A 27,587-nucleotide genomic window follows, 5' to 3' on the forward strand; every position below is an offset into this window, starting at 1 on the left:
CTGAATGCTTCCTTAAAAAAAAAAAGATGAGTTTAACACAGTTCAGTAAAATCCACCATTTGGAGTCTTGTTTTCTTTCTCAGGTGAAAAAGTAGCAGCCTTCAAGTAGTAGAGCTTGAACTGCTAATACCTGAGGGAAACTTAACTACTTCAGAGGTTCCCCCAGCACTCATACAATACAGAGTGCAGCAAAATGAGGAGTATAATGAGTAAACTGTGGAGCTGTGCTGATAGTTACATGCTCTTAAGAACAGTATAATCGTGACCAAGTCCCTTCTTGACCGAGCAGTACAGAATCAATCTACAGCCTTGTGTTAAATCTTGCAGGAATCTTTAAGAGTCTAAGTAGATTTGAGTGCAAAAATTCAATTGCTGATTTTGGAATGATTTGCCAGGTGAAATCTTGGTCAGTTACCTTTGCAAAAGCAGTCTGCATGTAGAGACTGTGAGGTGAATCCTTGGTCTTAGTTAAATATAAAACCTGCTAATTCTGTGCCTTTGTTCCTAAATTTTGACAGTGTGGACAAGAAAAAATACTTCTAATAAGCACATATCTGAATGTAGGTTTTCTTTGTAAGTTTCAAATAAAAAAAGAGAGGAGTACAATAGTTTGAGGTTTTACTTGCTTTTTTTTTTGCTTCCTTTGTCACCCTTTTCTTTTCTTTTTTTTTTTTTTTTAATCCAACTTGCTGCTTTATTTTTATACATCTCATTGCACTGGGGCTTGCCTGAAGTCATCACTGCTGTCCTTAGTTTGATGAGAATGAAAGGGGAAGCAGCCTTACATGACTGAAAAGCTTCAAAAACATTGCAGGCAGTAGCTTCATCTGTGTTTAATGAAAGGGCTTGAGCAAAAGTAGAAATCTGCAGAATGATCTGACAGTAAGGTTTCAGCAGCAGCAATTGTGGCGTAGTTTCCCAAAAGGTGGGCAAAGACACTCAAGGGCTTTCAGTGTTTTGAGCTAACTGAGGCCTCTTTGCAGTTATATTTAGGCAGGGCCAGCGCTGAGCTTTGCTCTGCAGCTGGCAGGCGGGGTGGGGTGAGGTGTTCTGGTTTCGGTTCAGTGGGGTGGTGCTCCAGGTGTGGACTCAGGGGCTGCCACCCACCCTGCCAGATCCCCCTGAGCGGCGAGGAAATAGCCCAGCTTTCCCAAGTGGATTCACACCAAACTCTTCAAAACTGAATAGTGGGTTTTGGGTGTTCTTTTTCTCCAATGCGTACAAGAATTGATATTCACAGAATATTACTGTCTGAAATATCTTGTTTCTGAAAGACTTGTTGAAAGCCATGGGTGGGTTTGATAACATATCATCTCCAGCAGCAGCCACTGTGTTACAGCTGGCCCCTACGTGCCATTCTCTGCTCTCCGTGCTGAACTAGTCACCGTGAGCTGTCCCTAAGGCCTCTAAGTCAAAAGGAGAAGCAAGAAATTAAAGCAGCGTGTTTTGTCTGAAAGGGCTCGGGGACAGCTTGTGAGGAGCAGCTGATGTGGGGCTGATGCAACGCTGGCCTCGGGCCGGGGGCCCAACTCTGTGCAGAGGAGGAGGATGACCTCTGGAGCTGCCCAGCTGTAGCAGGAAAAGTACATCCCTAAATTAGGCACTCAGGGTTAATTCAGTCACTTCTGAAAAGTCTCAAACTTCGCACTATTCCTACTGAATAATAACTTAAGCCTCTCTTACCACTGGCAAATACTCGAGACAGCTCAGGGCAGACAGCCTCTCCAGCTGGCCGGGCTGCCTGCACCGTGCAGGTCACGAGGAATTTTTAGTTTTTATTCCATCAAACCAATATTAGTAATAAAAATAAGACCTGCTGCACAGAAGTGAACGTGTTTCTTATGTCAACACTTTTCCCTGCTCTTATTTTGGTCATGTCTTAGGTCGCTCTTTAGAGGCAGACATTATTGGCTGTACTTTTCAAACAGGAGGGAATACTAAGTATTTGCAACTTAATCAGCCGTGTAGCTGAAGAGAGGGTTTTTTTCTCCCCAAGTACTTTTATGTCCCATAATGAGCTGGTATTTTATAACTTCTGATGGTAATGTATTCCATATGCTTTCCATTGCTGGGATAAAGAGCTTTACTCCAGAATCCAAAGCAAGTGGCTCTGGGTATTTATTTAATAAGGTTTGAAGTCTTTGCACCAGGCAGGATGTCAGTGTGTTCTGTACCCAGAGCTTCCTCAGGCTGCTTGTGGTGAGATCTTAGTTCTTTAACATCATGCGAAGATCACTCTGGTCCCATCCTGCTTCCTATGAAGCAGGGTAGGTTCTGTCATTCCAGTGAAGTCCTGCTGTTTTAATCAAGTTCGTTGCTTTTCTCTATCCTTGTGAATACTGCTAGTTTCCCTCCAGGACCTGGGAGGAGTTACAACTGAGAGGAATTCAGCCATGAATATCAAGATAGCCAAATGAGTGGTCTGCTCATAATTCCTTGAGGCATCTCTTCTAATGCCTTGCACAGAACAAAAGTCCTGTTGTGGGGGTGCTTAGGAGTTGCTGTAGTCTTGGAGACCTGACAGAAATGAAAAAGAATCTTTTTATGGTTTCTTGCTAAAATACTCAAACTGCTTTGGTTGGGCTTAGCATTTGAAAAACATTTTCTGGTATGTGATTCTTCTGTATGATCTGGCTTATTTGCCTTCACTCTGATCAGTGCAACAATAATTATTTTTAAAGTTTTTGGCAGGATTCAAATTTATGTTTCAAGTCACAAAGGATCATCATTACCATTTTATCTGCACTGTTGGCTTTGGCGTATTATCACGAGCCCTTGTGAAAACTCATTTTCTTCCTTCAGGGTTAGTTAAAACTGAAGAATAATCTGTATGTGAATCTCATGCAGCCTTCTAAATCGTGAATGGGAGGTCTGTGAGGCAGATTGAGGAACATAAGTTCAGAACTGCTGATGCTTTTACTGAAAACAGTGCTTCTACTGGCACTGTTTGAGGCAGGGTACCTCAACAGATTTTTGGTGGTGATGCTGTAGTTATGCCATAATTTTTGGTGTTTGATTTGTAGCCTAAAGGCATTTTGGTGTAGTCGAAATTGCTCCCCATCTTTCTGTACACTTGGAAGAAAAAAGGTCATTTGCCTTCTGATTTGATTATTTTCCAGGTCATAGAAAAGGCAGGTGCAGTTCTGACCCTTTCCCTTGTCCTCCACTCCCCAGCCTGTCAGGGATGAGCCCTCTTGCAGGAGACTCTGCCACCTGCTGCTTTCCTCCCTGAAGTGAGGAACAGCCAGCTTTAGATGGCTTCACGCTCTTTCCAAACCTCATCCCTCTTTTGCTGTGGCAGAGCTCAGTCATTTAAACTTCTCCTGCTTTTATGCTCTCTTGGCAGCTAATACCTGCACTCTTTAAAGCTCATTCTGTCCAAGCTTATTTTTCAGTGAGCAAGGCTGCTCCTTTTCGAACAGCTTTTGCTCGCAGTTACCTGCAAAAAATACTTGGGCAGATTTAGGAATCTCTGACTTTAGTTCTACAGCTAGTTGGCATGTCCTTAATTAACCTCTGTTTAAAATCTATATAAGCCAAAATCAGTGGCTTTTGACTCTTTTTTTTTTTCCCACTTGCATGATAATAGTATCGCAGTGTTTTATCAAATATCAATTAATACAGTCCTTAAGCAGGAGGAAAACCGAGTATGTGAGCAGATTGTATCTCAGGCAACAACATGTGATCCAATATTAAACATGAGCTTTTCAAGTTACAGAATCATGGAAGAGCCCAGGTTGGAAGGAACCTTGAAAGATCATCTGGTCCAACCAGATGGTTGGTTATGTAGTGAAGTAGACAAGAATAGGAGGAGAGAAACCATTTGCTTTAATGAAATAGGTCCAGTGTTTATTTCTGTATGTTCTCATCAAGAACCTTCTGGCCTTCACTTAGCAAAGGGTAGTACTTGCTGGGAAAAAGCACCTTAAATCCTTTGAAGGGTTCCTTTGACTTTAAGGGTGGTTGGGTTTTTTTTTGTTTTGTTTTTGGTTTTTTGTGGGGGGTTTTTTGTATTTGTAGGAGTAACTGAAGGTTTTTTCCCCAGTAATTTTTCAGTCAAATATGAAGTTTGAGAGAAGATACAATCCATATCTAGCAGGAATACTTCTAGTGATAGCTCTCTTCCAGTTTTTCTAGTAAACATATATTAATAATACTACTTGTTACTGTGTGGTGTGACTTACAAACTGTGAATTTACATGAAATTTTAAGAACTACTTTTTAGTGACTTCTGAGTAGTTTTACAGGTCCAACTGTGCCTAATATCATGTACCTAGTCCAAGAGAGTGTGGTCCTAGAAAGTGGATTTCTCAGGCATCTGAATATATTTTCCTCTGTATCTTTTTCCAACACTAATTTTTCAGTACCCTTTGTGAAGTGTGAGTATCTAGTGTGGTAGTTTTTTTACCACTGGACTAGGCAGGATAGTGGTACTACTTGATTGTTCTGGAAAGATGTGTTTCCTACCAGGCCTCCTGGCTGCAGCACTGTAGCCGAAGCTCGTACTCTTTACTATCCACGATACTCCTGAAACATTTCTGAGGTTTGGTGTTTTCCAGGACACAGGTCTGCCCATATTAAGTGCAAATTATGCCCTTTGTTCCTGAGTGTTCATGAAAGTTGCATTTAGTTATGTTGAAATGCTAAATGAGCTTGTCTTCCCAAGAGATTGAGGTTATGCCTTGCAATCTTAAGGGGTTTCTATCAGCAGCATATTCTGGTTTTCCTGGGAAGTTAGAGAGCACAAAGTCAGAAAATAGACCTGGGGAGATGATCATAAAACATAGTTTTAGAGGTGCAACTGCACTCATCCCTGATGGCTATTCCTTATGCAGTTGTGCTATTAGTTTTATCAGACACTTTTTACTCCATTACAGAGATACAGTTGTTTGTGTGTGTTAATTCTTTAATCAGTGCTCTGTGCATAAAGCCCATAGTTCTGCATAAGCTAGGTAAATTCTCAGTTATTTTAAAAACTAAATGTTTCGTGTTCCAAATATAATTTTCGATTCAGCTTTTGTGTTTTGTTAAGGCTGCGTTGCTATAATTTACTCACTTGCATTCCCTATCAGTTGTCTTGAGGCTTTGCATGGAACAAGTGTCCCATTTCCCTCTGTTAGGCAAAGAGTTAATCCACAGCTTCTGTGGTTGGATGTGAATTTGCTTGGCAGAGTAACTACTGCTTTCTTGGAGCACCTATTTTTGAATTTGTTGCCGATACCTTGTGGGCATTAAAGTTTCAGTGTTTCAGCTTCAAGCTACAGTGATGTTCCTGCAGATCCAAACTGGCAGGCATTGGTAGCCTAAATGCTAGTGTTTATTAGAGCAGAGTAAGGCTTGAGGGTAACTATGCCAAGTATTGGCTCATTAAATTGGCAGGAAGATTCAGAAAGACTGCTTTTAAAGATAAGGACAAGAATTGTCACGGGCTAGGCAGGGTGAGAGAATGGCAGTGGGTAGGGCATGTGGTAGATGTCTTCTATCTTTCCATAGATAATTTGAAGGCAAGAGCAGACTCATTGAGACAAATGAGCTGTCATGCAAGCAGGAAAAATAGCAAGTTGAACAGTGTGCAGCACTTGTCACTGCTGGAGATCAGTAGGCACAGCTCTGAAATACTGGTGTTAGAATCAACTCTTTGCTTTTCCGGAGTCCTAATAAGCTATTAATTCCTTGTATTTAAGAACTTTGGTAAACATTAGTGCAGGAAAATTAGTGATTTATCTTTTATCATGATGGGGAAGCTACTGGGAATTAACATACCCTTTGATTTGTTTATCCAGGGGAGCTCCCTCCCAAAGTTCACCAACACCGGTGTTCTTACATAAATTTGAACTGGTTTAACTCGAGCATGATTAGCTCTTGTCTCTGTTTGCAAAATACTTCAGTATATTTGGATGACTCAGATCTGGCCTGGACTCTTTAGGGCTTGATAGGGTAACTTGGTGTAGATAAATCAGATTAGAATGAGTAAGTTGTGCCTCTTGTTTACATCCTGAAAGAGCTGAGATGAGAGATGCTTGTCTTTGTGTTGCCATCGCTCATATGTCTTCTGTAGAGTAGGATCATATTAATAGATTATAGTAGTAGAATCTGAGACATTTAAAGGAATTTAACAGAATTGACCCAATTGTTCATTATACTAATAATCTGAATTACTAAAAATAGCGAATTCATTGTAATACAGACAAAAGAACTTCACTCTTTCTGAATCTCTACTCAGAATAAAGCAGGGTCTTTGAGGGGTTTCATCTAGGTTGCACCTGCTAATGTAATGGCTGAGTGTGCTGCCTCTGTTGTAGGATTTGGACTGAGCAGTGTGGGCTGGGGAAGGTAGGACCAGTGCTCTTTGGGAAGCCTTTGAAGCTGTTTGAACCATGACCTGAAGGACAGCCAGAAGAGACATGGAAGTGCAGAAATATGGGTCAGCATGCACTACATCACCCCCTTCTGCAGTTACCACATGCCATGTTCTCAACAGGAACCAATTACTTATTGTTGTGGATGAACATTTGATTTCTGGGTTCCATAGAGAAGGTTGATATCATTAATTGGTGCCTCTATGATTATTGCAGATGATTTAATGTGACCTGCTCCTCATGATACCAACCTGTCATATCCTTCTACCTATGGAAGAAGACTGTACTGAAGCTAATATTAAATTAACTGCTTGCATGTTTTGAAGCTATATTTCATTTGTCATGCTGCAGTTTGTAGCTTGAAAATTTGCTGATCAAATCTCAGGATGACTTGAGTGAAAGAGGCAAAGATATTTTGTGATTAAGTGGATGCTTTTGTTTCTATTTCAGGAAAGCCCCACAGCACTGGCAGCTCCGAACGGATTCAGCTCTCAGGAATGTACAATGTTCGAAAAGGGAAAATACATCTGCCAGTCAACAGATGGACAAGACGCCAAGCTATCCTTTGTGGAACATGCCTAATTGTCTCATCAGTAAAAGAAAGCCAGACTGGAAAGATGCATGTCCTCCCTTTAATTGGTGGAAAAGTAAGATATTGTATATTATTTATTTGCTTCGTTAACCTTTGTCTCTTTATGAAGATTGCATTCAATTAGGATGATTCTGACTCTCCAAAAGCTTGTTTCTATAAATGGGATTTTCAAAATATATAAATGGCTTTTGGTTATGGTCAGTCATATTTAACAATTTAGAATGTTTGAATTAAAACTACAAAGAAAAGCAACGGATGGACAATCAGTATCTTTTTCTTGTGTACAGTGTTAAGTGCTTTATATATGCAATAGCATACAGCCAAAGGATACGTGTAGGTCTGTTGTGTATGATCTGTGCAGTTCCTCCTCATCCAGGGTTTATCCATGCTGGGTTACTACTCTTCAGTTCTGAAAATCAATAAATAAGGGCATGGGCTTATTCTGAACGTTGGGGGAGTTTTGAGTATTCAGCATTGTATGAATAGTGGTCTGTTGTAAGCTAACAGGGACAAATATTTTTCCTTGTGAGAAGCTGAAACTGAGCTTTTTTTCTGGTAGATTACATCTACAACCCAGGAATTCCAGACTGAGCACAAGGAAATCTATTTTTTTCCATGGTGATGGTGACTGAGCACTGGCATAGCATACCCAGATGAGTGGTGGCATATCCATCACCCCGGGAGATACTTAAAAACCATCTGCACATGGGCAACTGGCTTTAGGTGGACCTGCTTGAGCAGGGGGTTGAACCAGATGACCTGTAGAGGTCCCTTCCCACCTTAGCTCTTCTGTGAAACTGTAGTGCAGACAGTAAGATTACAACATCACCGTTTTAGCCTAAGTAGTGTTTCAGAAAAGTATTACTGGCTTGTTTATCTGAGCCAATGGGAAGAGAATCATCATCATCTTGAGGATGAATTTACACCTTAAGTAATCCTCCTTTACCTACTGGTAAGTTGAATTCTAAAGAGTTATTTGGAGAGAAACGAGCTTCACAATATTATATATGCAGACTAGTGTTGATTCATTAATATTCTATACCAGCAGTCTGAAAAGTAGTGCTGCCTTCTAAGAGCTGTTTTTCCTGCCTCTTTTAGAATTCTTCACAATTTTCCAACTCTTCCTGGGAGATACTGAAGTAGAAACATTGTCCTCTTTTGGCAACAGTGTGTGAACTCTTGGGCGTGAATTGTATTCCTGGCTGTGGGTTGCTGGAAAGGATGGGATTAAGGTTCCCCTCAGCCTTCTCTTTGAGATAAATATTCTTTTCATCTCAATATATTTCTTTTAATTTAAAAAGGGAAAAGATTATGTACCATTTTAATTGCTTAATGTGGAATTTCTAAGTAGCTTTTGCACAGAAATGCCTTATGTGATGTAAAACATGCAGACTGTGTTAAGCAGAAAGTTGACAACAAATTTTAAAAGAAAAGGATAACTAAACTCAGAAAAATGTACTGAGGGCTTCTGCTGACAAAGCTTGGGAGGAGGGTGCTTGGCACAGAACTAAGTGTTTTTTAAATTATTGCTCAAAAAATATTCTTCCTCATCCCCATAAATACTCTGCACTTCCTGGTTTGCAAAGGCTTTCCAGAATGCTGTACTCAGACACTGAGACCATAAGTTGTGTGGGACTTCTCGTGTATGGTAGCAGAATGATGTATTCTGGGTGTTTTTTAGCAAGTTGAGAAATGCCAAAGAATTTAATTGGGCTGTAAGATAAGCATTTTGTTAAGTCTGTTTTTAATAACCAGGGAATATAAATTGTATTTTTTTAGCTTGCATAAAAACAGCCTTAAATGTGTTTCACTGGCAAACCTTTTATGGTGTTCAGTTTCTATTAAAATGTTTATGTTCTTGGTGGTTTTCTCCGTTAGTTCTGTCCTCCTTCTGTTCTAGTTTCTGCTTGTGTAGATTTCATGAACATCTGACAGCCAAGATCCAGCTTGGGTGTTTGAGATAGTTAATCCAGCTCTACTTGATGATGTCCTCTTGAGCACATTTTAACTTTGCCTTGAGGGGTTTTGCAAAGAGAGTTTTGATTCTTGTTGACTCACAGTTTTGTATCTCTGCTGTAGGTGGAAGAAGTGAAAAAGCACCAGCACTGTTTAGCATTTAGCTCCTCTGGACCTCAAAGCCAGACCTACTACATTTGTTTCGATAACTTCACTGAATACCTGCGATGGCTGCGACAAGCATCAAAGGTGAGAATGCTGCTGACTCTACTGTGAGTGGGATGTTTGGAGAGTTTTCCCCAGTTCAGTCTTCTCTGTGCAGCAATAATGTCCCTCTTGTGGGTTGATTGCCAAGAACTGCTGTTTCTGCTGTTGGTGTTGCGTGGAAAAACTCAATTCAAGAGCTCTTGGTAACAGGCAATAAGGAGGTGAATTTTTCAGCATTTACACCAAGACTTCTTTCTACTGAAGTTGAGTAAGGAAAGTGGTGTACTGAGCTTCTTCCATTTTCTTATCTTATCAGCTGGATGGATCTACTGAGACCATTATAACAAAAAGGATGACAAATATAACTGCCAGCGTTTCAGTTAAAATGCTTTTTTTCAGTGTTATTAAAACCTAAAATAATGTCAGGGTTTTTTTAATTCATTCCTTATGCAGAACCTAAACATTAAATTTCTAGAATAAAGGATTTTTTTCCTGCTTTGAAGTGTTGCTCAGCCTCTCTCTAGTTTAATAACTATTTGATTAATAATTATTTGATTTTCATAAGTTCCACTTTGTGTTATTGAAAAGTGTTTTTGAAGTTGTCTGTTTTATCTCTTTGTCCCTGCCACTTTTTTGTAAAGGCTTTATGTATCTTAAACCATTATGTTTTTCATACTTTTTACAATGGATTTTTTTTTGCTGTGCTGTCATCATGCTCAATTTGGTCTTGTAGTTGGACCTAAACTGTTCATTAGTTTTGTCTCGATAGGACTCTGCATGGAGAGAGTCTCTTTACTAGTTTTAGGTAGCAGTGCTTAGATATACTCATGTAGCACTAGATCTGTTTTGGTTTTAGGTTGCAATAATATATTATCCAGCCAATTGCCAATGATACAGCCTTGGTTGTGGGCTTTTTTAAGAGGTTTGATTATATGTCAGACTTTCTTCAAACAGTAGCTATAGCACCTTCTAGCACATGCATCATTTAAAATGTCTTTTAGGGTTTTTTTCTGGTAAGTTTAAAAATTCTTTTTAAAGAAGCTGTTCTGGCATATCTGCTTAGGTCTGTTAAGCCTCAAGGTAGAAATCCCCAAGGCATGTTTTATGAGATGGTGAGGCATGGTCTGTCAGGTTTTTGAGTTCTTGCCGCTTTGGGGCTGTCTCTAGGACAGTAGTGTCCTTTCATCTCCCGAGGGTTTGACATCAGATAAATGAAAGGCAAATCTAATGAGTGAGGAAAACAGTGGAAAACAATGAACTTCAGAGCTAGAGATAAATGGCTAGAAAGCCCCTCTGAATTACTGGCAGCATAAGCTTGTTCTGTGCCATGCTGTGCTTCTCTCTTTCTCTCTGGTTCACCCAAATGACTAACAGCATTGGGATGATAGCCAGCATGAGACCATATCCCCATGCACTCACAATAACCTCCCATTTTTATGTAAGTGGAGAAGGAAAATACATAGTTTCAAGTGTCTTTTCAGACTGTCAGAAGTGAAGAAACTCTCTATGCTATTCTTTTAGCTGGCTCAGAGGAAAAATAAAGGCATCTTCCCCAATTCCCCAGCCCCAAACCTGAAACTTGTCATTCTGCATTCATGGATTTTCAAACAGTACTTTGCCACTTCAAGTTGGTTTTTTTGATGTTTGAGGTTCCTGTCCTGAGACTGAAAAACAGAGACAAGCGTGATTGTATGCAAGGCGTTTGTATGGGAAGTGCTGCACAGTGTCTGAAGAACAGAAACAGGGAAACTAGTAATGCTGCAAGAGTAACTCAAATTTCCTCCAGCTGGTGCTGTTTGTGTCAAAGTACTTAACTGTAAGGTAAAACCACACCTGATTTACATGTATAAAGAAATGAGAAAAGCTGAATCTTCAGCTCTGTAGTTCAGGCAAACTAACATTCTTAGGCTGGGAAAAACCCCCAACATTTATGTGAGATGTTCTGCCTCAGGTGTTTGAAAACTAATCAGGTTCAAAGCTGCTGAAATATTCATGCTAACCAAGAAAAGACTGTGAAAAGCACTTTGTTTCTAAAAGCAAGGAAATTTAGGAAGGGAGGTATTATGGCTCTGAAACTTAGCTTCTGATTGCTTGCTATGAGCTAGGTCACGTGGTCCTTACAGATTCTTCCCTAATACTCATGTTGTACATAGTACTTGCACTTTTGTGAGTTTTTATGAATAATATTTAAGACTATTTTAAATATAAATGTTGTTTAATGGCATTTGTTTTGAAAGTGACATTTGTGTTAAATTCTATTCAGTGGTAGTTCTTCAGAGTAGTTCTTCTCCTTTGTGCTCCTGATATGTACTGCTGAAAACTGAGGCTTCTGATTCTTACTTAGGGTAATGAAGTCTTTAAATATAAATATAAATTTTAATGGACAAGGAAATCCCTGGTAAAGTACTTCATTAAAATTGCTCAACTCAGTTTTTAACTATGAAAAAAAAATCATGTCTGTCTTATATATACTTCAGAAGAGCTAGAAGATGGTGCTATTTGAACTTTTAAATAACAAGCTCAATCTTGAAAGGAGACTTGCAAAGAATGCTTGGTCTGCAGTCCTTCTCCCCACAGAATATTGGCAATGTTGACTTTTTAGTGTTTCAGAAAGAGACAAATCCTAACGCATTGCTCCTGCAATAAATGTGTATGCTAGAAAAGATTTGAATTCATGTTTGCGGAGGCTGGGGTTTAATTTAATTAAAAATAAGCATTGCTGCTGTATAATCAGATTCATTCTAAGAGTGGAATCTGTCATAGTCAAGACAGCTCTTGCGCTCTGCCTCTGTACATTTTTAGAAGGTGAATAGGTTTTCCTATGTGTATGTGCCTGAGGTGAACAGAACTTCTGTTTTCAGGACAGACTAGAATTACTGCAAAAATACTGACCTAAATATCGAACTTGGTGACATACTTATTCCAAATAGGTCACTTTTAGATACACTGATTTAGGCCTCAAACAGAATATTTTTAAAAGCTGGAGATGTCTTGTTCGTTAATATTGATAGTTCTATACCACAGTGCATTTCTTTCCTTTTACTTTCCAAAATCTGGAGGCCTAATTAAGGAAGCTTAAAAGGAAAACAACAGCAACAGATTTGGTCCTTTGTGATCTAATGCATTCGTTCTCTTGCCAAATGTTGAAAAATAAGCTTATGCAACTGGGAAGGGGGAGCAGAGGGGAAGGAAAGGAACATCTTCACAGCTTTAAAGAATTTTGTCTGCATAAAGTTGTCATGATGGTTCTGGAACTGGCACAATTACTTGCACAGCAAATCTGCCACTGTTTGCTACTTGAATGTCAAATGCAGAAGGACAGGGCAAAGAACGTGTGTTTAACAGTGGGGAGGACATGATGAGGACTTTCCTCATTTGCCACTTCCAAAGACTAAAAAGCTACACCCTTAATGTAGGAGAGAGGTGTTAATGCGTATGGTGTTAGGGAGTGGTGGGACTTGCTGTTGTGAGGCTTTTATTTGGGATGTGGTCTGCTGTTGGATGTTTCTAACAGGTAAACCTAACCATTTTTCAGCATGTGAAATTTCTGTTGTGATCGTTGCCTGTGACACAATTCATGACATGGATGGTTTGGCCGGAGTATAAAAGGATTAGCAGTCCTCTGTGTTCCAAGGCATTCAGTTAAAATGGGATGTCAAGGTCTGCCTCGGAAATTCAGTATTGCAGAGCTTATGTCAGGATGCATGATGGAATTTTATTTTCTTGGAAATAGTGTGCCCCACTGGGCATGCCAGGATGAGTTACCTGACCCCACAGAATGTCTCCCCTCCTGGCTGCAGGAGAGCAGGAAGTGTGTCAACAGCTTCTTGTGACAATTATTTCCTGCTTTAGTGCTTGGTTCAATGGGGCAGGTAGGGGAAGAGAGGTGATGAGGCACAAGGGCCGTAAATATTGCATGTCTGTGTACAGGCACAGAGCTTTGTGTATCTGCACTATTGACCACAGTTGGACAGCTGTGGCTGGACATAAGTTGTTGTGTGGGTCTTAGGTGCCTATGCATAAAAGAGTCCTGCTGTTGAAAATACAAGAAATGTCCAAAAATAGGATTTAAAACCTATGAAATTTAAGTTTTCTCTTGTGTGATTTTGTATTTTCCTCTCCCTGTTTCAGTCATCTCTGTGTTAAAGTCTGTAGTGGAAGTGTGTGGTGTTCCAAACAACTGTAGCCTGTGAAAAAGGAGAGACTAAGTGATGATGTCAGTGTACATTATGCTTAAAACATGGTAAAAATAGCAGGAATAGCAAATTCAGCTGCAAAGGGTGTGCTGCCATGTTGGCCTTATTCCTTTCATGTCAGTGCAGAATGCTCTCTTCATACATTTATTTGCACTGTGAAGCTAGCAGAAAATAAGAACAGATTAGAATTTAGCTTATACAATACAAGTAAGTAATGCAGGAGCCTCTACAGCTGTAGTCTCCATCTTTCCTCAACTTGTGTAGAGATCTACGTGGAGCAGCAGTACAAAATTATTGGTATTGCTTTTTGCTTTTTTTCTCCAAAGCTATCTAGTTCTGACCCATCTGCCTCAGTATTCTAATTATTTTTTCAGTACAAATTTGACAATTGTGTACAGAGACTGTTGTAATAGGGGTATATGAGCCCTGTAAAGCGGACAAAGGTGATCTATAACTCTAGTGATATGTTATTTATTTCTGATGAGGAAAAAAGGTTTGAGTTCTGACCACGTGCTTTGCTTGGTGCTACAGTACATGTTTATATATATAAATTCTACAGGATTTGGAAATTAATTCCTGGCCTTTACTGCAGTTCTGCAAAAATATTTCCAAAATAGGAGACTAAGATGATTTTTGGATGTATTTTACAGAAACTGTGCTGAGGAAATGCAGTGAGCAACAATTGACATTACTGCTAAAGATGTATCTGCTTTTCAGCTGTGCTTCATCCACCTTTGAGATAGGGATAGATCGTCAGCTGTGGGACTGCTTTTTCCTTCAGCACATAAGATTCTGCTCCTTAATTAAAGTGATGGGAAATAAGGCATATCCACTTGTGCTTATAGTTTTGTCTTTATTTCAGATACTCTCAGATGTTAGCCTTTGACTTTCTCCTGTCAACCAGGAAAAGTTGTGTGAGAACCTTCCACACCAGCTTCATTGTGGAACACAGACTTTGCAGAGCTTTTTAATACAACTTCCAGTCTGTAAAGAAGGCTTGAAGCCACTAATGTCATGGTTAAGTTAGTCCTGCATTGTATTTGCCTTGGCTTGCCCTCTGGGTGGTTGACCTATTTCATATTGTATTTCTGGATACTGTAATGAGCTGTCTTCGCAGAGTTCATCATCATTGCGGAGATTTTTATTACCAAACTTCAGCTGTTTCTGGAGGCATTAGGGATAGGCTTTTCTAATGCTTACTGGTCAAAACAGCCTCAGAATACCCTTTTGCAGAACTTTGATGACAGAGCAGCACCAATGATGAGTGTAGGCAAAAATCATATGCAAGGATAAAGTAGTTTATTTTAAGGTTTTTGAGATGTTACTTGTTACAGTGCTGACAATTCATACTTTTATGTCACTGGATGCATTGTTTCCTCTCCAAGTGTCTGTTAAGTCCCCTAAGCAATAGACAACCTTCTTCTGGGGGAATACTGTGGAGAACTTTCCTTTCTACGCAATTTGATTTTCTAGATTAGTATTTTTGCTTTTACCTTTTGCTGGTGATTATCACGTGTGGTCATTCTACGGGGAATGACTCCATGTAACAAATAGACTATTTGTGTTGCAGTTAGGAGCTTCTGACATTTCCTTTTAGCTTTATAGTCTTAGTCTATATGTTTGAATGTACCACTGTGATTCTGGGCTGCCTGGTTTTGTGTGTGTTGGGGACAGGTGGGAGGTCAGGAACATGCTAGTTGGTCAGTGACCATGAAGTAGTTGGTTTGTTTCTTATGCCAGTTGAGCTTGGAGGCTGGAAAATGAGTCTTCATTCTTATATGACGTAAAAATTGTTTTAGTGTACTGCCAGCATTAGTGGGCATCTTTTGACAATAGCCTTTAACCAAAGCTTGGGTTTTTTTGCGAACAGCAATTTGGGTTTCTTCACACTTGAGACTAAGCAGCACCATTAGCCTGTTAGAAAAGTTGATTCAACATCTAGTCAAGAAAAGAGAACCTAGAAGGATTTTCCCATTGTGGTCTTATTTTGAGCTGATCCTTACTTAACAGGAAATATGATGACTCTAAGTTTAGTACAAGGAAACCATTTTTTCTCCCTAGTACCATAAAATGACAATGTTGAGATAATGCTTTTGCTAAAAATAGATCCCTAAAAATAAACCCGCAGCTTCCTTTTGGCGGTGATTACAAATATTCAAACATAAACAAACCTCTGGTTTCCATGCGGAACTTGACTTCCTTTTCTCTGTGGAACTTGACTTCCTTTTCTCTGTCTTCAGTATTTAGGACCTTTGCTCTGAAGTCACATCTGGTCATTCTTGCTGTTGGTGGCTCCTTATCATCTCAAGTGTGAAAGCAGAAGAATTGGCAAAACAAACTTGAAGCCAGTTTTGTTGCTCTTTTGATGATAACACCCGAAAGTCTTCCTCCTCCTCTTTCCCTGCAAAGCCTATTGTTTTGTGCCTTTTGTTATTAGAGGTTAGTTGACATTTTGGAAATGAACTTCTGGATATGTTTCAGTGTAGTCAGTCTTTCTTAATGGTTCAGGAGGGAAGCCTGGTATTTAGTCTCAGCTGAGTAATTTTGCATGTCTAAATAGTTCAACTGATTTAAAAGTGTAATGGTGACTTCAGGCTCTTAATTTGTGTTTTAGAGAAATTGTAGTTTGTTTTGTGTGGTTTTTTCTTCTTTTTTTTTTTTTTTTTTTGTCTTTTGCTGGAATTTAGAGAGTCTGTGGCTCCTCTTTTGGGCTTACTGCCTTCAGTTAATAATGGTTATTGAAGTATTGCAACCAAGAGTGAGAACAGAAAACTAGGTATCGCCCACACATCTGGAATTCAAGTACAGCATTCAAATACTGTCTTTTGAAGTATTGTCTAAATCAGGTTCTGGTATTATTGAAGATGAATTTGCGCAGCTCTTGCGTAAATACAGGAGAGCATCACCTGGAAGCTCAGTGAGGTGTTGTGTATGTTACCTTTTAAGGTGTGTTCAATCCAGATGGATCCCAAAGTGTTTTCAGTAATCTGTGGAAGTGGAAGAGTAGAAATAAGTGGGAGAATGAATGTAATGTTGCTCTTAATGAAGCTCAGGGGAGCCAAGTCTTCAGAGCGAGCACATCCCGTAAGACAGGAGGGGGTTGCAGGGACTGACATGTTGCACAGTATTTTGGTATGTGTAAGGTGATAATGGATTTGGTCTTGAAACTGAATGGCAGTAGCACTGAAAGTCTTTCCAAGCAAAGTCTAGTAGCAAGAAAGGAGAGGAATTATTAGCAAAACCTAACTTTAGGGACATTTACTCTCGTTAGGCCTCTTTTGTCAGTGAAGAAGGATTAAAGTCTCCAAGGAGAAGAGAGAATGAGTGCTGGAGACCAGTTTTAGGCCACAGGCCACTAAAACTATGTCCATGGTAATTTGTATTTCAAAACACTTGGGCCAGAAAGCCTTTCTGAGTTACACTGGAATAATGGCATGAAAAAGTTCATCTCATTGTAGAACTAATTCACATGATACAACTGTGTCAAAGAACCTAGATCAGAAATTGAGGACCTAGCATAATCTCTTGCTTAACACAAACAAAAACCCCACATTCTCCATGTGGGACTGGGGAGACTCAGACAAGTGAACTTCCAATATAAGTCTTACTGGCAGGAGTCTGAAATCTGTAGTGTATCATAGAATAGTTTGAGTTGGAAGAGACTTTAAAGATTATCTAGTTCCAAAATCCCCACTGTGGGCAGGGACACCTTCCAGTAGACCAGGTTGGGCAAAGCCCCATGCAATCTGACCTTGAACACTGCTGGGGACAGGGCATCCGCAGGGTCTCTGAGCAACCTTGGATTATCTTTGTGCCCTTCCTCTGGACATGCTTTTAGAAGTTCATGCCTGTATTGTGTTAGAGACCTTGGACCTGGATACAGCACTCCAGGTAGGGTCTCACAAGGGCAGAGTAGAAGGGGAGAATCATCTCCCTTGCCCTTCTGACCACATCTCTTTTCATGCAGCTCAGCCTGTAGCTGGCTGCCTTGAGTGCTCAGCTCAAGTGCAGTTTGTGTCTGGCTTTTCATCCACCAGAACCCCCAAGTCCTCATCCACAGGGCTGCTCTCAGTGATGACTTCTACTAGTCTGTACTTATGTCTGGGGTTGCCTCCTGACCCAGGTGCAGTTCCTGGGACTTGGACTTCTTAAACTTCATGAGCTCTCATGGGGCCCACTTTTCAAGTTTGTCCAGATGCATCTGGATGTCATCTCTTCCTTCTGTTGTGGCATCATAAGCTTGCTGAGGGTACACGTGATCTCACTATGTCATTGATAAAGATACTAAAGAGCACTAGTCGCAAGCCCTGTGATCCTGAGGGACACTGCCCTCCACCAGCCTCCACCTGACAGGCTGTTAACCACAGCTAAACCTGCATGCATCCAGCAATTCTTTACCCACTAAATAGTCCACCCTTCAAATCCATGTCTTTATGGTTTGGAGATAAGGATGTTGTGTGGGACTGTGTTGAAGGCCTTAGAGAAGTCCTGGTGGATGACATCAGTTGGTCTTCCCTTGCTGACTGCTGCAGTCACTCTATCATAAAAAGGCCACCAGACAGGCATGATTTGCGGTTCATGTCTGGTATGTGCCTTAGCATTTCTTCCATGAGGATCTGCTGCATGATTTTCCCATGCTAAAATGAAAAAAATGCTGAAAGAAAGTCCTTGCTTGAGGCCTGCTCATTGCAAAGTCTGCATGCTTGGCAGTACAGCAGCTTGTCTTTGTAAAAAAAATAAATCTAACAGGAATAGTAAGAAGATAAAGGGGCTTTTCTTAATTTTTATAAGACTGTCACCTCTTTGGCAGTATTTACAAATGAATTATTTTCAGTCAAGCTGTTCTAAGGATGTTAATATTCCTTGCTCCACCAAATGGAGATTCACATGTCTGAATTATAAGTAGCTTAATGCTGTAGCTAATTACTGTCACTTAACTCTAAGTTACATCTTAAGCCTTGTCCTTGCAGGGGTCTTAGTGTGAGCATCCCAGTGTGACTACCACTAAAGTAGAGAGTTAATATCATTCCCTGGATAATACCAATACTAGTGCATGATCTCTCAAAGAGGAGTACTTTTCCTCCAGGAGGAACAAAAGTACTCATATTCTGGTAATGACTTCAGATACTACCCAGCATTTCCAAATGACAGATTATGAGTGTCACCTTTTTCGTCAAATTCTTACTGTTGACATCTTTATGTTAAACTTGGGACACGAGCCTTCAGATCTTTGATTTTTTTTCTGGTCTCCTATCATGAAGAGTAAGGGTTAATTTTAGGGTATCCCTTAAGAAGAGTTCTGGTTAGTCCCCTTCACACTTCACTCTCTCCACGCACGTTTTCTAATGCTGTTTTTACTTATTAGAGGTTTGCACAAGGGCTAAAAGTAGAATTGACCTGTTTGTTTATAAAACTTTGTACAGAGATAAGGGGAGCAGAGAAGGGACAAGTTTAAATTATTTTTTGTTCCCCTGAGTCTTGTCGGCAGGAGCTATTTGTACCAGAGGCTTTTGGCTGCTTCACCTGCAGAGGAGAGATGGGGCAAGAGTGCCCTCTGAGTGCTGCCACACTGGCATGCACTTCTGCCCTGCTTCTTAATAGGGAATTACTACTCTGACCTGTTGCAGTGCCTGTTGGGTTTGTGGATCTGAGTGACAGGCTTTCAAAAAACCCCTTTGCTGGGTTTTATATTTTCTGTGCAAGGCCCTTTGCTTGAGTTGGCGTGTATGGAATGTAACATTTGAAAGAAAACAAAAATGAAATGCCAGAAAAGCCACGACCCTTTTACCCATGGGCTCCACCCATTTTAACAGTTGTCATTTAAAAAATGAGACTATATGGCTGTAAGGAAAAAGCAAATGTTTTTTCCCCCTCCCCTTCATTAAGTTTTCTGGCATTAGATTGTTTACCAGGCTAAACAGTTCCTCAGCTCTTTGCTGTGGCTGGGGGCACCAGTGTGCTTCCTGGCTGTGGGCTTCAGCTCAGTAGAGGGAGGCCTCTCTGCAGCAGGGCTTTGATGTTTGAATAGAAAGAAGGATTAGGATTTGAAGCAAGGTTGGTTCTGAGGTGAGGAGAATCTATTGGCTCGAAGTTCGTTTAGGTATTTCAAGACAATGTATCGCTGTTTAGTTAAGGCTTATGCTTATGGTGGGATGTGATGATTATCAAACTGTTTAAAAACAAATCCTGAAGGAGGAAAATGAAACTGCGTTTGTATTGCATGTCTACAGCAGGTATAATTTAACACTGTCAAGTCAGTTCACAGAGACTGGGAATTTGGCTGCCTATGCAGTGTGGGCTGTTTTGCTGTTTTGTCTTCTGTTGAAGTTCTATGCAGTAATTTCTTATCTAATAGAGCTATAGGAAATGGGATGAGGGTAAACAGGAAAAAGACATAATTACATTGGTTTAAATTCACACCACAAGTCATACCAAAAGATGGCCTTGTGTAAACAAGACTTGTGTTTGTCTATACAACTGGGTTCAGCTGTGCCTATTGCTGACATCCATTGTCAGCAACAGATCATTTTTGTACTATAGCCAAGGCTTTAAAACAAAGACAATAATCAGTCTTTCTGCATAGCTAAGTGACAGAGGTGTCATTATTCTGATGGACAAAGCAAAGTGGTTTTTCAGCCCTGTGTAGCAAAGAATATGGGTTGATGCAAATATTTTTCTATTTTTTTGTTGCCAGATGATAAAGATTTACAGTGAACCCATACCATATTTTTACAAGCTTGAAATAGTTTCCTTTTAAAAAATAGTAAGTAGAGAAAAAATTGAAATCAAAACACTTGGGCAAATTTTTTTTCTTTGAAGTGTTTCTTGAAATCTAGGCATCAGAGGGGTACTGCTGGCTTTTGTGAATAGTTGTTCATATTTGTAGGTGTATTGTGGCACAATAACACGTATAGAAGTGAGTTTTCATATTAGGGAGACTCCTATTTCTTTGGCATGTGTACAGCTCTTAGGTGGGGAGGAGCAGAAGTCATACTGCCCAAGGGAGGGAGAGCACTCTGCAGCAGCATTATTTGTGAGGTATTTGCGGAACAAATCTGCACTTTGTTGCTGCGGTGGGAAAATTAAAAGCACAATGACAGGGTTTTGATATTTGCAGTGGATAGACCCAGGGCTTTTTGTAGTACATGTTCTATATTGTCTATCACTTCTTCAAAACAACAGTTAGTTGGCCATATTCATGTGAAGACTGAAAAAAAGACTGTAGGCTTAGGATGCATAACTGAGGTTGCAACAGGAACTGGAAAAAAAAAATCTTCTGTTGGACTTTGCAGTTTGATGTACAAAAATCAGTGTGGCCTTATCCCATTACTGCTCCTCTGGTATTGCAGTGGGGGACATTGCAACACAATGACAGACTCTGAAGTATTTAGAAGTCATATCCAGGGAATGGAGAAAGCAGCATATTTAATATTGTTTATTTATAATTTTTAATTTTTGATGATTAAATATCCCAACTGAAAAACGGACTTTAAAAAGTATGAGATCTTGCTTTGCTTTTGAGCTGCATGGCTGTCAAATATTGCATGTCTTGCAGACAAGCATTGACTCTACAGCTCCTGCTGTAGCTCTTGTCCTTGAGAGCTTGTGATGTACCATCTTCTGAGAAGGTCACTGCCCTAGCCATTTCCTCAGTGCTGTTGATGCTGGAAATGCAGCAGTGGTTTCATGTGATGCAAGTGGGGTCTGTGCGGTTTGGGATATGATGAGAAGACATTGGGATTGGTTTGGACCATGGTGGCTTCTGCCTGTGGAGCTTAGAGTTGTGCTGCTTGTGGTTTTATTTTTATATATGTACGTATAGCATGTCAAACAGCTATGCTTGAGTTTTCCACAAGAAAACACCAAACAAACCATAACAAGCACTTAGTGCAGGTTCCCTGTGTATCTTAAAAGCCTTTCCCTCTAGCAGTGCTATCACTCCCACTCTCTTCACAATTTTTGTAGGAGCATGGACGTGTTGAACACAGCCCAGATAACTTGTTGGGATATTTATTTACAGTGGCATATTTTGAGTTTTTCTTCCAGTGGAAGCACGACTTTCTGCAGATAATGTCCTTTTCTCCAGATGCATTTTCTTCTTTGAGTGTGAAGGATATTCTACTCAGCATTTTCTCACCCTTTATCAGCTTATCTCTGCAGTGATTCTCCACAGTGAGTCAGGGAAACCCTGTGCTTTATTAAAGAACTGTGTCATCTTTTAGAAAAAAAGTCTTTGCTTTTAATAAACAATAGCAAACTCAAGTGTGTGAAGTCTTAGTATGCTCAGGTCAATTGTAGACAATTACAAGATTGATTTCAGAACAACATGATTCCAGAATTTCGATATACAATTTTAAAATAACTGGTGAAAATTTCTGGTGAATGAAAGGAAGTATTAGGATGATGTTCTCCTTTTTACTCTTATTTGTTTTTCATCTTGTTGCTCTGTTCTGTAGGAATTTGTTATAGAACAGTATTGAGCAATGAAAAGAGAAAAGGCTTATTCCTGCCTGTGAGAAAAACTATGTCTGTTTATATGAGCCTTCCTTGTAACAATTTGGGAGTTAACTCTTAAGAGTACTGTTTGGTAAACAGAAAGACTTTGATAAAATTACATTTGATTCCAGAACTAACACCTTTTAAAATATAGTTTTTACTTTTACAGTTCTCTCTCTAGTAGAAGCATCATTCAATATTTGTCAATTGCGTGAAAATATTAATTAAATGCTTTGTATAATAGTGTTCCTTTTTTGAAAAAATCAATAACCAGTACATACCACCTGTAAAAATAAAATTACTTTTAACTAGATTTATTTCTAAGGGTTTGACAGTTTTAAGGAAGGATTTGCATCCTTTTTTTGAGGCAACAGTAGAATTTGTGTATTTGATTTTGTTTGGCTGCATTATCATGATTCCCACTCGGAGTTGCCATTTCTGGTTCTTGAGATATTTTTAGAGTAATGTGCCTTGCTAAGCACTGCTGGGTTGCTTATCGCTCTTCATGTCACATTCCAAACACGTAGTTGGAGCAACAGTGTATACAAGCATTACACCTGAAATTAAACATTCCTCCTTTTTAATTTAATGAGTGTCAGCAATTTTTCATCTCTTGTGTTTGCAGTGTGATCAGAACTGTACAGTATTGGGCATAAACAGACTTGGATACTCAGCATTCAGAGATGACTGCTCAGTATAGCCTATGAATAATTCTTGTCTCATACTACAAGGGGAAGAAAAATACTAGCTACTGTAACAAAAGGACTGAACCAATTGAGTAACAAAAATTCAAGCATTTTAATGGATGTGGGAGGACTGGATTATTAATGGTTGTGTTGGAGAGAAACACTGCAGTGTCTGTTCCCCTTGAAGCTTGTGGCTGTTTTCATAATAGCAACCACTTATCCTAAGGCCTGTGTAGTTGCAGAGAGGAACAGAATTTCTGTGGCCTTGCTTTCTGTGGCAAGCTACTTTGCTTACCTCCTCAAAACCTGATGCCTCTAGTTTCAGCGTACTTTGTGGCAGGGACTCTATCTATGCCCAGAAGGTTGAGTGGTGTGTTCTTCATCAGAGTTGAGAAGCTCTTACGTTGCTGGGCATTGATGGGGAGTTGTTGGGTCTTTTCCTCTTTTTGCCCCTTAGATGTGGTGTTTGTACCTCCGGAATCCCAGCGTAAAAGGCCAGGGAAGTGATAGCTGCTTGTGGTGAGAACAGCTGACAGAACACCATAACCATCTGAGCACTGTTGGTGTGGTCCCAGAAGTCTAAAATGGTGGTGAAGTTGTTTGCTGCTCTTCCTTTGGTTCAGCCATGCCTGCTCCAAAAATGCCTCTCTTTCTAGCATTTGGCTCCTCTTCCTTGCCCACCATCTCCACTGCCTTGCATTACTGTGTGGTGATGCTTTGCCATGTAGCATGTCTGGGACAGTACTTGGTGAAAGAACATTTTAGTGGTGTTGGACAGAAAATATAGGCATTCTACACTGCAGTCTTGGGTTTGTTTTTGTATTTGCTGGTGATATTTTATTTATTTTTAGTAAAGTCTAGTAAATGAGTAAAACGGGAAGAAGTAGTTCACCGAGGTGTCTCCTAGAGATATGGAAAGGGGCAGTATTACCATTACTTGAAGAAGTTGCTTATAGGTCTCTGTGGAATGATGGTAGTTATACATATATAGTGCTAAGTGGTATGATTTTTTTTTTTGCCTCTATAGATTGTGTTTGTTTTACCTTCCTCTCTCTAGAAAACTATGTTAAGCCTCCAAATCTCAGTTTTGTTTTTGTCATATTTTTTATCACTTTTGGACAGTCTTCTAATTCATTGAGAAGAAATAAGTGCTCGGTGCTTTGCTGCTGGGTTATTTTTTCTCTTCAGTAAGGTGTAACCAGGATAACTCTCTTTCTGTTGTTTAATACCCATCTTGGATGTATGAAACCAACACAGTGTGGTGATGACTGCTAACCCCTTGCTTCCACTCGCTTGGAGGAGGCAATGCTACCCAAAGGACTAAACCAAAGCTCCTGTCAAACACCTTATTTTTTTTTCTGGCTGTAAAGTATTGCATAACTTCATAAATGAAAATTGATTTCACGTATTAATTTGAGAAAGCTTTACTCTTTTCTCCCTGCTAGCTATCTGTGGACCTGGTTTAAGCAGTGAGGCCAAGAAACAGATCATGGCGTCACTTGCAGCAATTATCTAAACTCTGTTAGATCAGCGGTATATGCCAACCCTGGCTTCTGCTGTGCTTAAAGAACAGATTATCTTGTGCTGGTAGGGGTGAAGGAAATGTTCTTTTTGTTATTACTGTATTAATATATTGGTGTTGTACTTGACTTCCAGGTTGCATCACAACGCATCAGCTCAGTGGATCTTTCATGCTGCAGCCTGGAGCACCTGCCTGCCAACCTGTTTTATAGCCAAGACCTCACTCATCTCAATTTAAAGCAGAACTTCCTGAGGCTAAACCCCAGCCCATCCACAAGCAGAGCGCTTAGTGAATTACAAAGGTAAGGTGGTATGCTTCTACTACTCTTCCTCTGTCCTTGGAGCCATGATCTGCAGGAACTTTCCTAAAAATTGCTACCTCCTCTTGTGGAACATTGGCCTGACTGTAATGCTTCAGAAATTGGTTAACTTTGTGTGTTAGAAGCAGACTGGCTTTCATAAGAAACTTCATGTTTTTCTTGTAAATAGAAGGATATTTTCAGCCCAAAATGCAATTTTCACGATGTGTTTTTATCTACCTACTGAGTCCAGACTTTAGTTCTTCAGCCTTTGACTCGTGTGGGTGAGTATGAGTTGGCAAGCTGCCCATCAAAGGCAACCATTCTAGGTAGGAACAGTAGTGAAGCAGGAAGTGCATTTGACCAAGTGAAGAAGTTTTTTGTTACCCACCCTCCCTGACTTCATAAATTCATTCTGGTTCCTGTCCTCTTTCTACTCTGCTCAATCCAAATTCTTCTTTCTTAGTACCTGTGACCTTCCAGTTCTTTCCACTGCAGCTCATCCGAGAATGTAACAAATGGGTAGAGAGTAGCATGATTGGTGCTCTGAATGATTTAATGTATGTGTTCTGTGGAATCAGCAGGCTTTCTGTGTTCAGAAAGATGAATGTTCCCATACTGAATATAAAGCTGTGATTTTAATTTCACTGGTAACTGAATTGCAGAGTACCTCAAGATTATATTTGTGGATTGTCCTGTTCAAACAAAATGTTTTAAACCACATTTCTAAATCCCTTCCTCTTTGAAAAACAACCGAAAAATACAAGATGGATTATGCAGGCTGTTGTATTTTTATATCATTCCAATTTCATTTTGGAAAAACAAAAAATTTGGCATAATGAAAGATGAATGAACCCAGCAAATCTGCTTCACAAACAAAGCAGGCAGCTATTCTAAGGCCTTATGAAAACAATCTGGAGAGGAATTCTGACTGGACTGTGAATGTCAGTATAGGTCTCCAGATAGCAAGTGGAATTTTAGCATAAGCTAGTGATGAGCATGGACAAATAATCAATGTCTCTAATTCTAATGACTTCTTATAATTTTTTCTTTTAAAATATCAGAAAGTGTGAAGAACATATTTGATTATGCTTTGTCCATGTACCTGCAAATTTCTGTTTGGAATAGATTTGGATTTGTCCATATACCTGCAATTAATTCAGTTTAGGATTAAAAAGCATTGATAATTAATGTGATGGGCAATGTTCCTTCTCTGTTTAATGTTCTCTTGGTATTGCAGTTGTAGGAACAGCTGATGAGTCTTACTGATGGTTAATAAGCCATTACTTTTTTTTTAGTAATATGAGCCTTGAACATAAAAGAGTGAAAGAGTTCAGATGACAAAATATAACTCTGCTGTTTTCTGAGATTGTTCTGAGATGAGGAGAATCTGGAGAAGTGGCATATACCTGAGGTGGTGCAAAACTGATTCTCTCATTCTTCTGTGAGCTGATCCTATTCTGTAAGCGAGTCTATAATAGTCTGCTCTGCTTCCATTGGCTTGAGCTTGGCAAGAAGGCACGAGGCAAGTCTGGGAACTTCTGGAGGAAAAAAAAAATCAGATTACATAGCACTGTTTTGGTGTGTTTGAGTTGGTGCATTAGAAACTCCTGCCCTTGATGCTCCCCTTTGTCTGCTTGATGTCCTCCAGCCTTATCTTCACCCAGCACAGGTGGCATCACCCAGACAGTGAGCAGCTGGAGGAAGCTGTTGCCCCTGTTGCCCCATTGCTGTGCCGGTGGGGAGGGCTCTGTGAAGCAGTGATAGTTCCTGCTGAGGGTTAGGAAAAGTGATGCCCCATTTGTTGTCTTTTGCCTGCCTACTGCAGCAAAAGCATGAGCCTGACCCTGGAGTGTGTTCCCAAGCTATTCACCTTCCTGCCCTGAGAAACACAGAACTGGCTTCTCCTTTGGGTGGGAAGACTTGAGTTTTACTTGTGTTCCCAAAAAGCTTTGAGCCAGCTTGACCACTAGTAAGTCTGCTTTTCTCTAGTGAGTAAACGCACAAATATCTAGTAAGAGGAGAGCATTGTACATTTTGAAATTATTAGTGAAACCCAGTGTCAAAACGTGTAAAGTGAAGCTTGTCATTCCTGTGAACGTACGTTGTCTGATCTATTTTTTCTTTTTAAACCAATCCCATAAAACCACTTTCAGATTTATTCTCCCTCACAGAATCTTTTTTAAAACTACAGGAAAGGATTTTTTTTACAGGAAAGGATTTCTCTCTTTTGGAGAAGAGAGGAGATTCCCTGGTTGAAATGCTAACAAGAGTTCAGGCTTGCTAATTTTGCAGAGTACTGTTCTGGGTTTGAGGCAAAAGAATAGACCACAGTCTTATTTACTGTTGCTCTGCTTCACTGGACTGAGAACACTTCATAAATAATTGTTTCAGTTGGTGTTGTTGGAAAAAGTGGTTGGCATCAAGAATATTATTTTCTTGTTAATGTTGGGAAGTAAGTTATCAGTATGCAGATTTTTCAGATAAGACTGTTACAGATTTAAAAGAAAAATAAGAAAAGGGAGATGTAATAAGACACAAAGTTGTTCTAAAATAAATAAAATTATGCTTCCCAGTTTTATCTAAAGAATGAATTATTATTGTGATTGTGGTTGTTAATTGTTAACAGTGATATATGGATTTTTATCTTAAGATGAGTTGGTATCATTTCCCTCCCAGAGCCCTTACAGAAATAAACTTCTTTCTCTGGCATCTCAGGTGAAACTCTTAGGGGCTAGTGGCAGAAACTTGAAGATGCATCTCTAGTTTATGAGAAGGCAAGAGCACACTCTGAATTACTGATGCAAGTGTTTCTGAAATCCCTTGCAATTTCCAGATTTTATCTGAAAACCCAGGATTTCAGGCAGCCTCAAGCTAAACCCTCCTTACAAATTCATTGTGCAATTAGGAGGTAATATAAAATGTAGTCTTTGTTCAGAGAACACTTGGAAGCGAGGGGAAACCAGTATTACCAACCTAACTGGCATGAACCCAGCAGGCAGGGTTGCTACAAGTCAGTGTGAGATGCAGCTTGATCTTAGCTTGCACCTAGAGATTGGGGAGCAGGGAGGAAGTCTCCAGCCTGCCATTTGGTTGGCCTCAAAGTGCATTGAGATGCTCTTTGTGATTGCTGTTATTAGTGTATGAAACTGAGCTTCATGGAGAAAGTTGCATGGCTTAAGGAATGTCAGTCGTACATCTTTCCCTGTCCATTACGCATTTCCCCTTGTCAGCCTCCGGAGGGTCACTGCCAGTAGATGTGCTGGACAAGATTT

The 27,587-nt window shown here is 39.9% G+C and overlaps 1 protein-coding gene across 1 annotated transcript in view; it reads left to right on the forward strand.

Moving 5' to 3' along the window:
• PHLPP1 (PH domain and leucine rich repeat protein phosphatase 1) overlaps positions 1-27,587 on the forward strand; it is a 136,108-nt gene that overhangs the window by 65,666 nt on the left and 42,855 nt on the right. Inside the window, exons 2-4 of the mRNA XM_063400800.1 lie at positions 6,810-7,006; positions 9,031-9,156; positions 24,149-24,315. Coding sequence (XP_063256870.1) covers positions 6,810-7,006; positions 9,031-9,156; positions 24,149-24,315 — 490 coding nt within the window. The remainder of the gene's footprint in view (positions 1-6,809; positions 7,007-9,030; positions 9,157-24,148; positions 24,316-27,587) is intronic.

The sequence above is a fragment of the Prinia subflava genome, chromosome 1 (genome assembly GCF_021018805.1).
Source record: "Prinia subflava isolate CZ2003 ecotype Zambia chromosome 1, Cam_Psub_1.2, whole genome shotgun sequence".
NCBI lineage: Eukaryota > Metazoa > Chordata > Aves > Passeriformes > Cisticolidae > Prinia > Prinia subflava.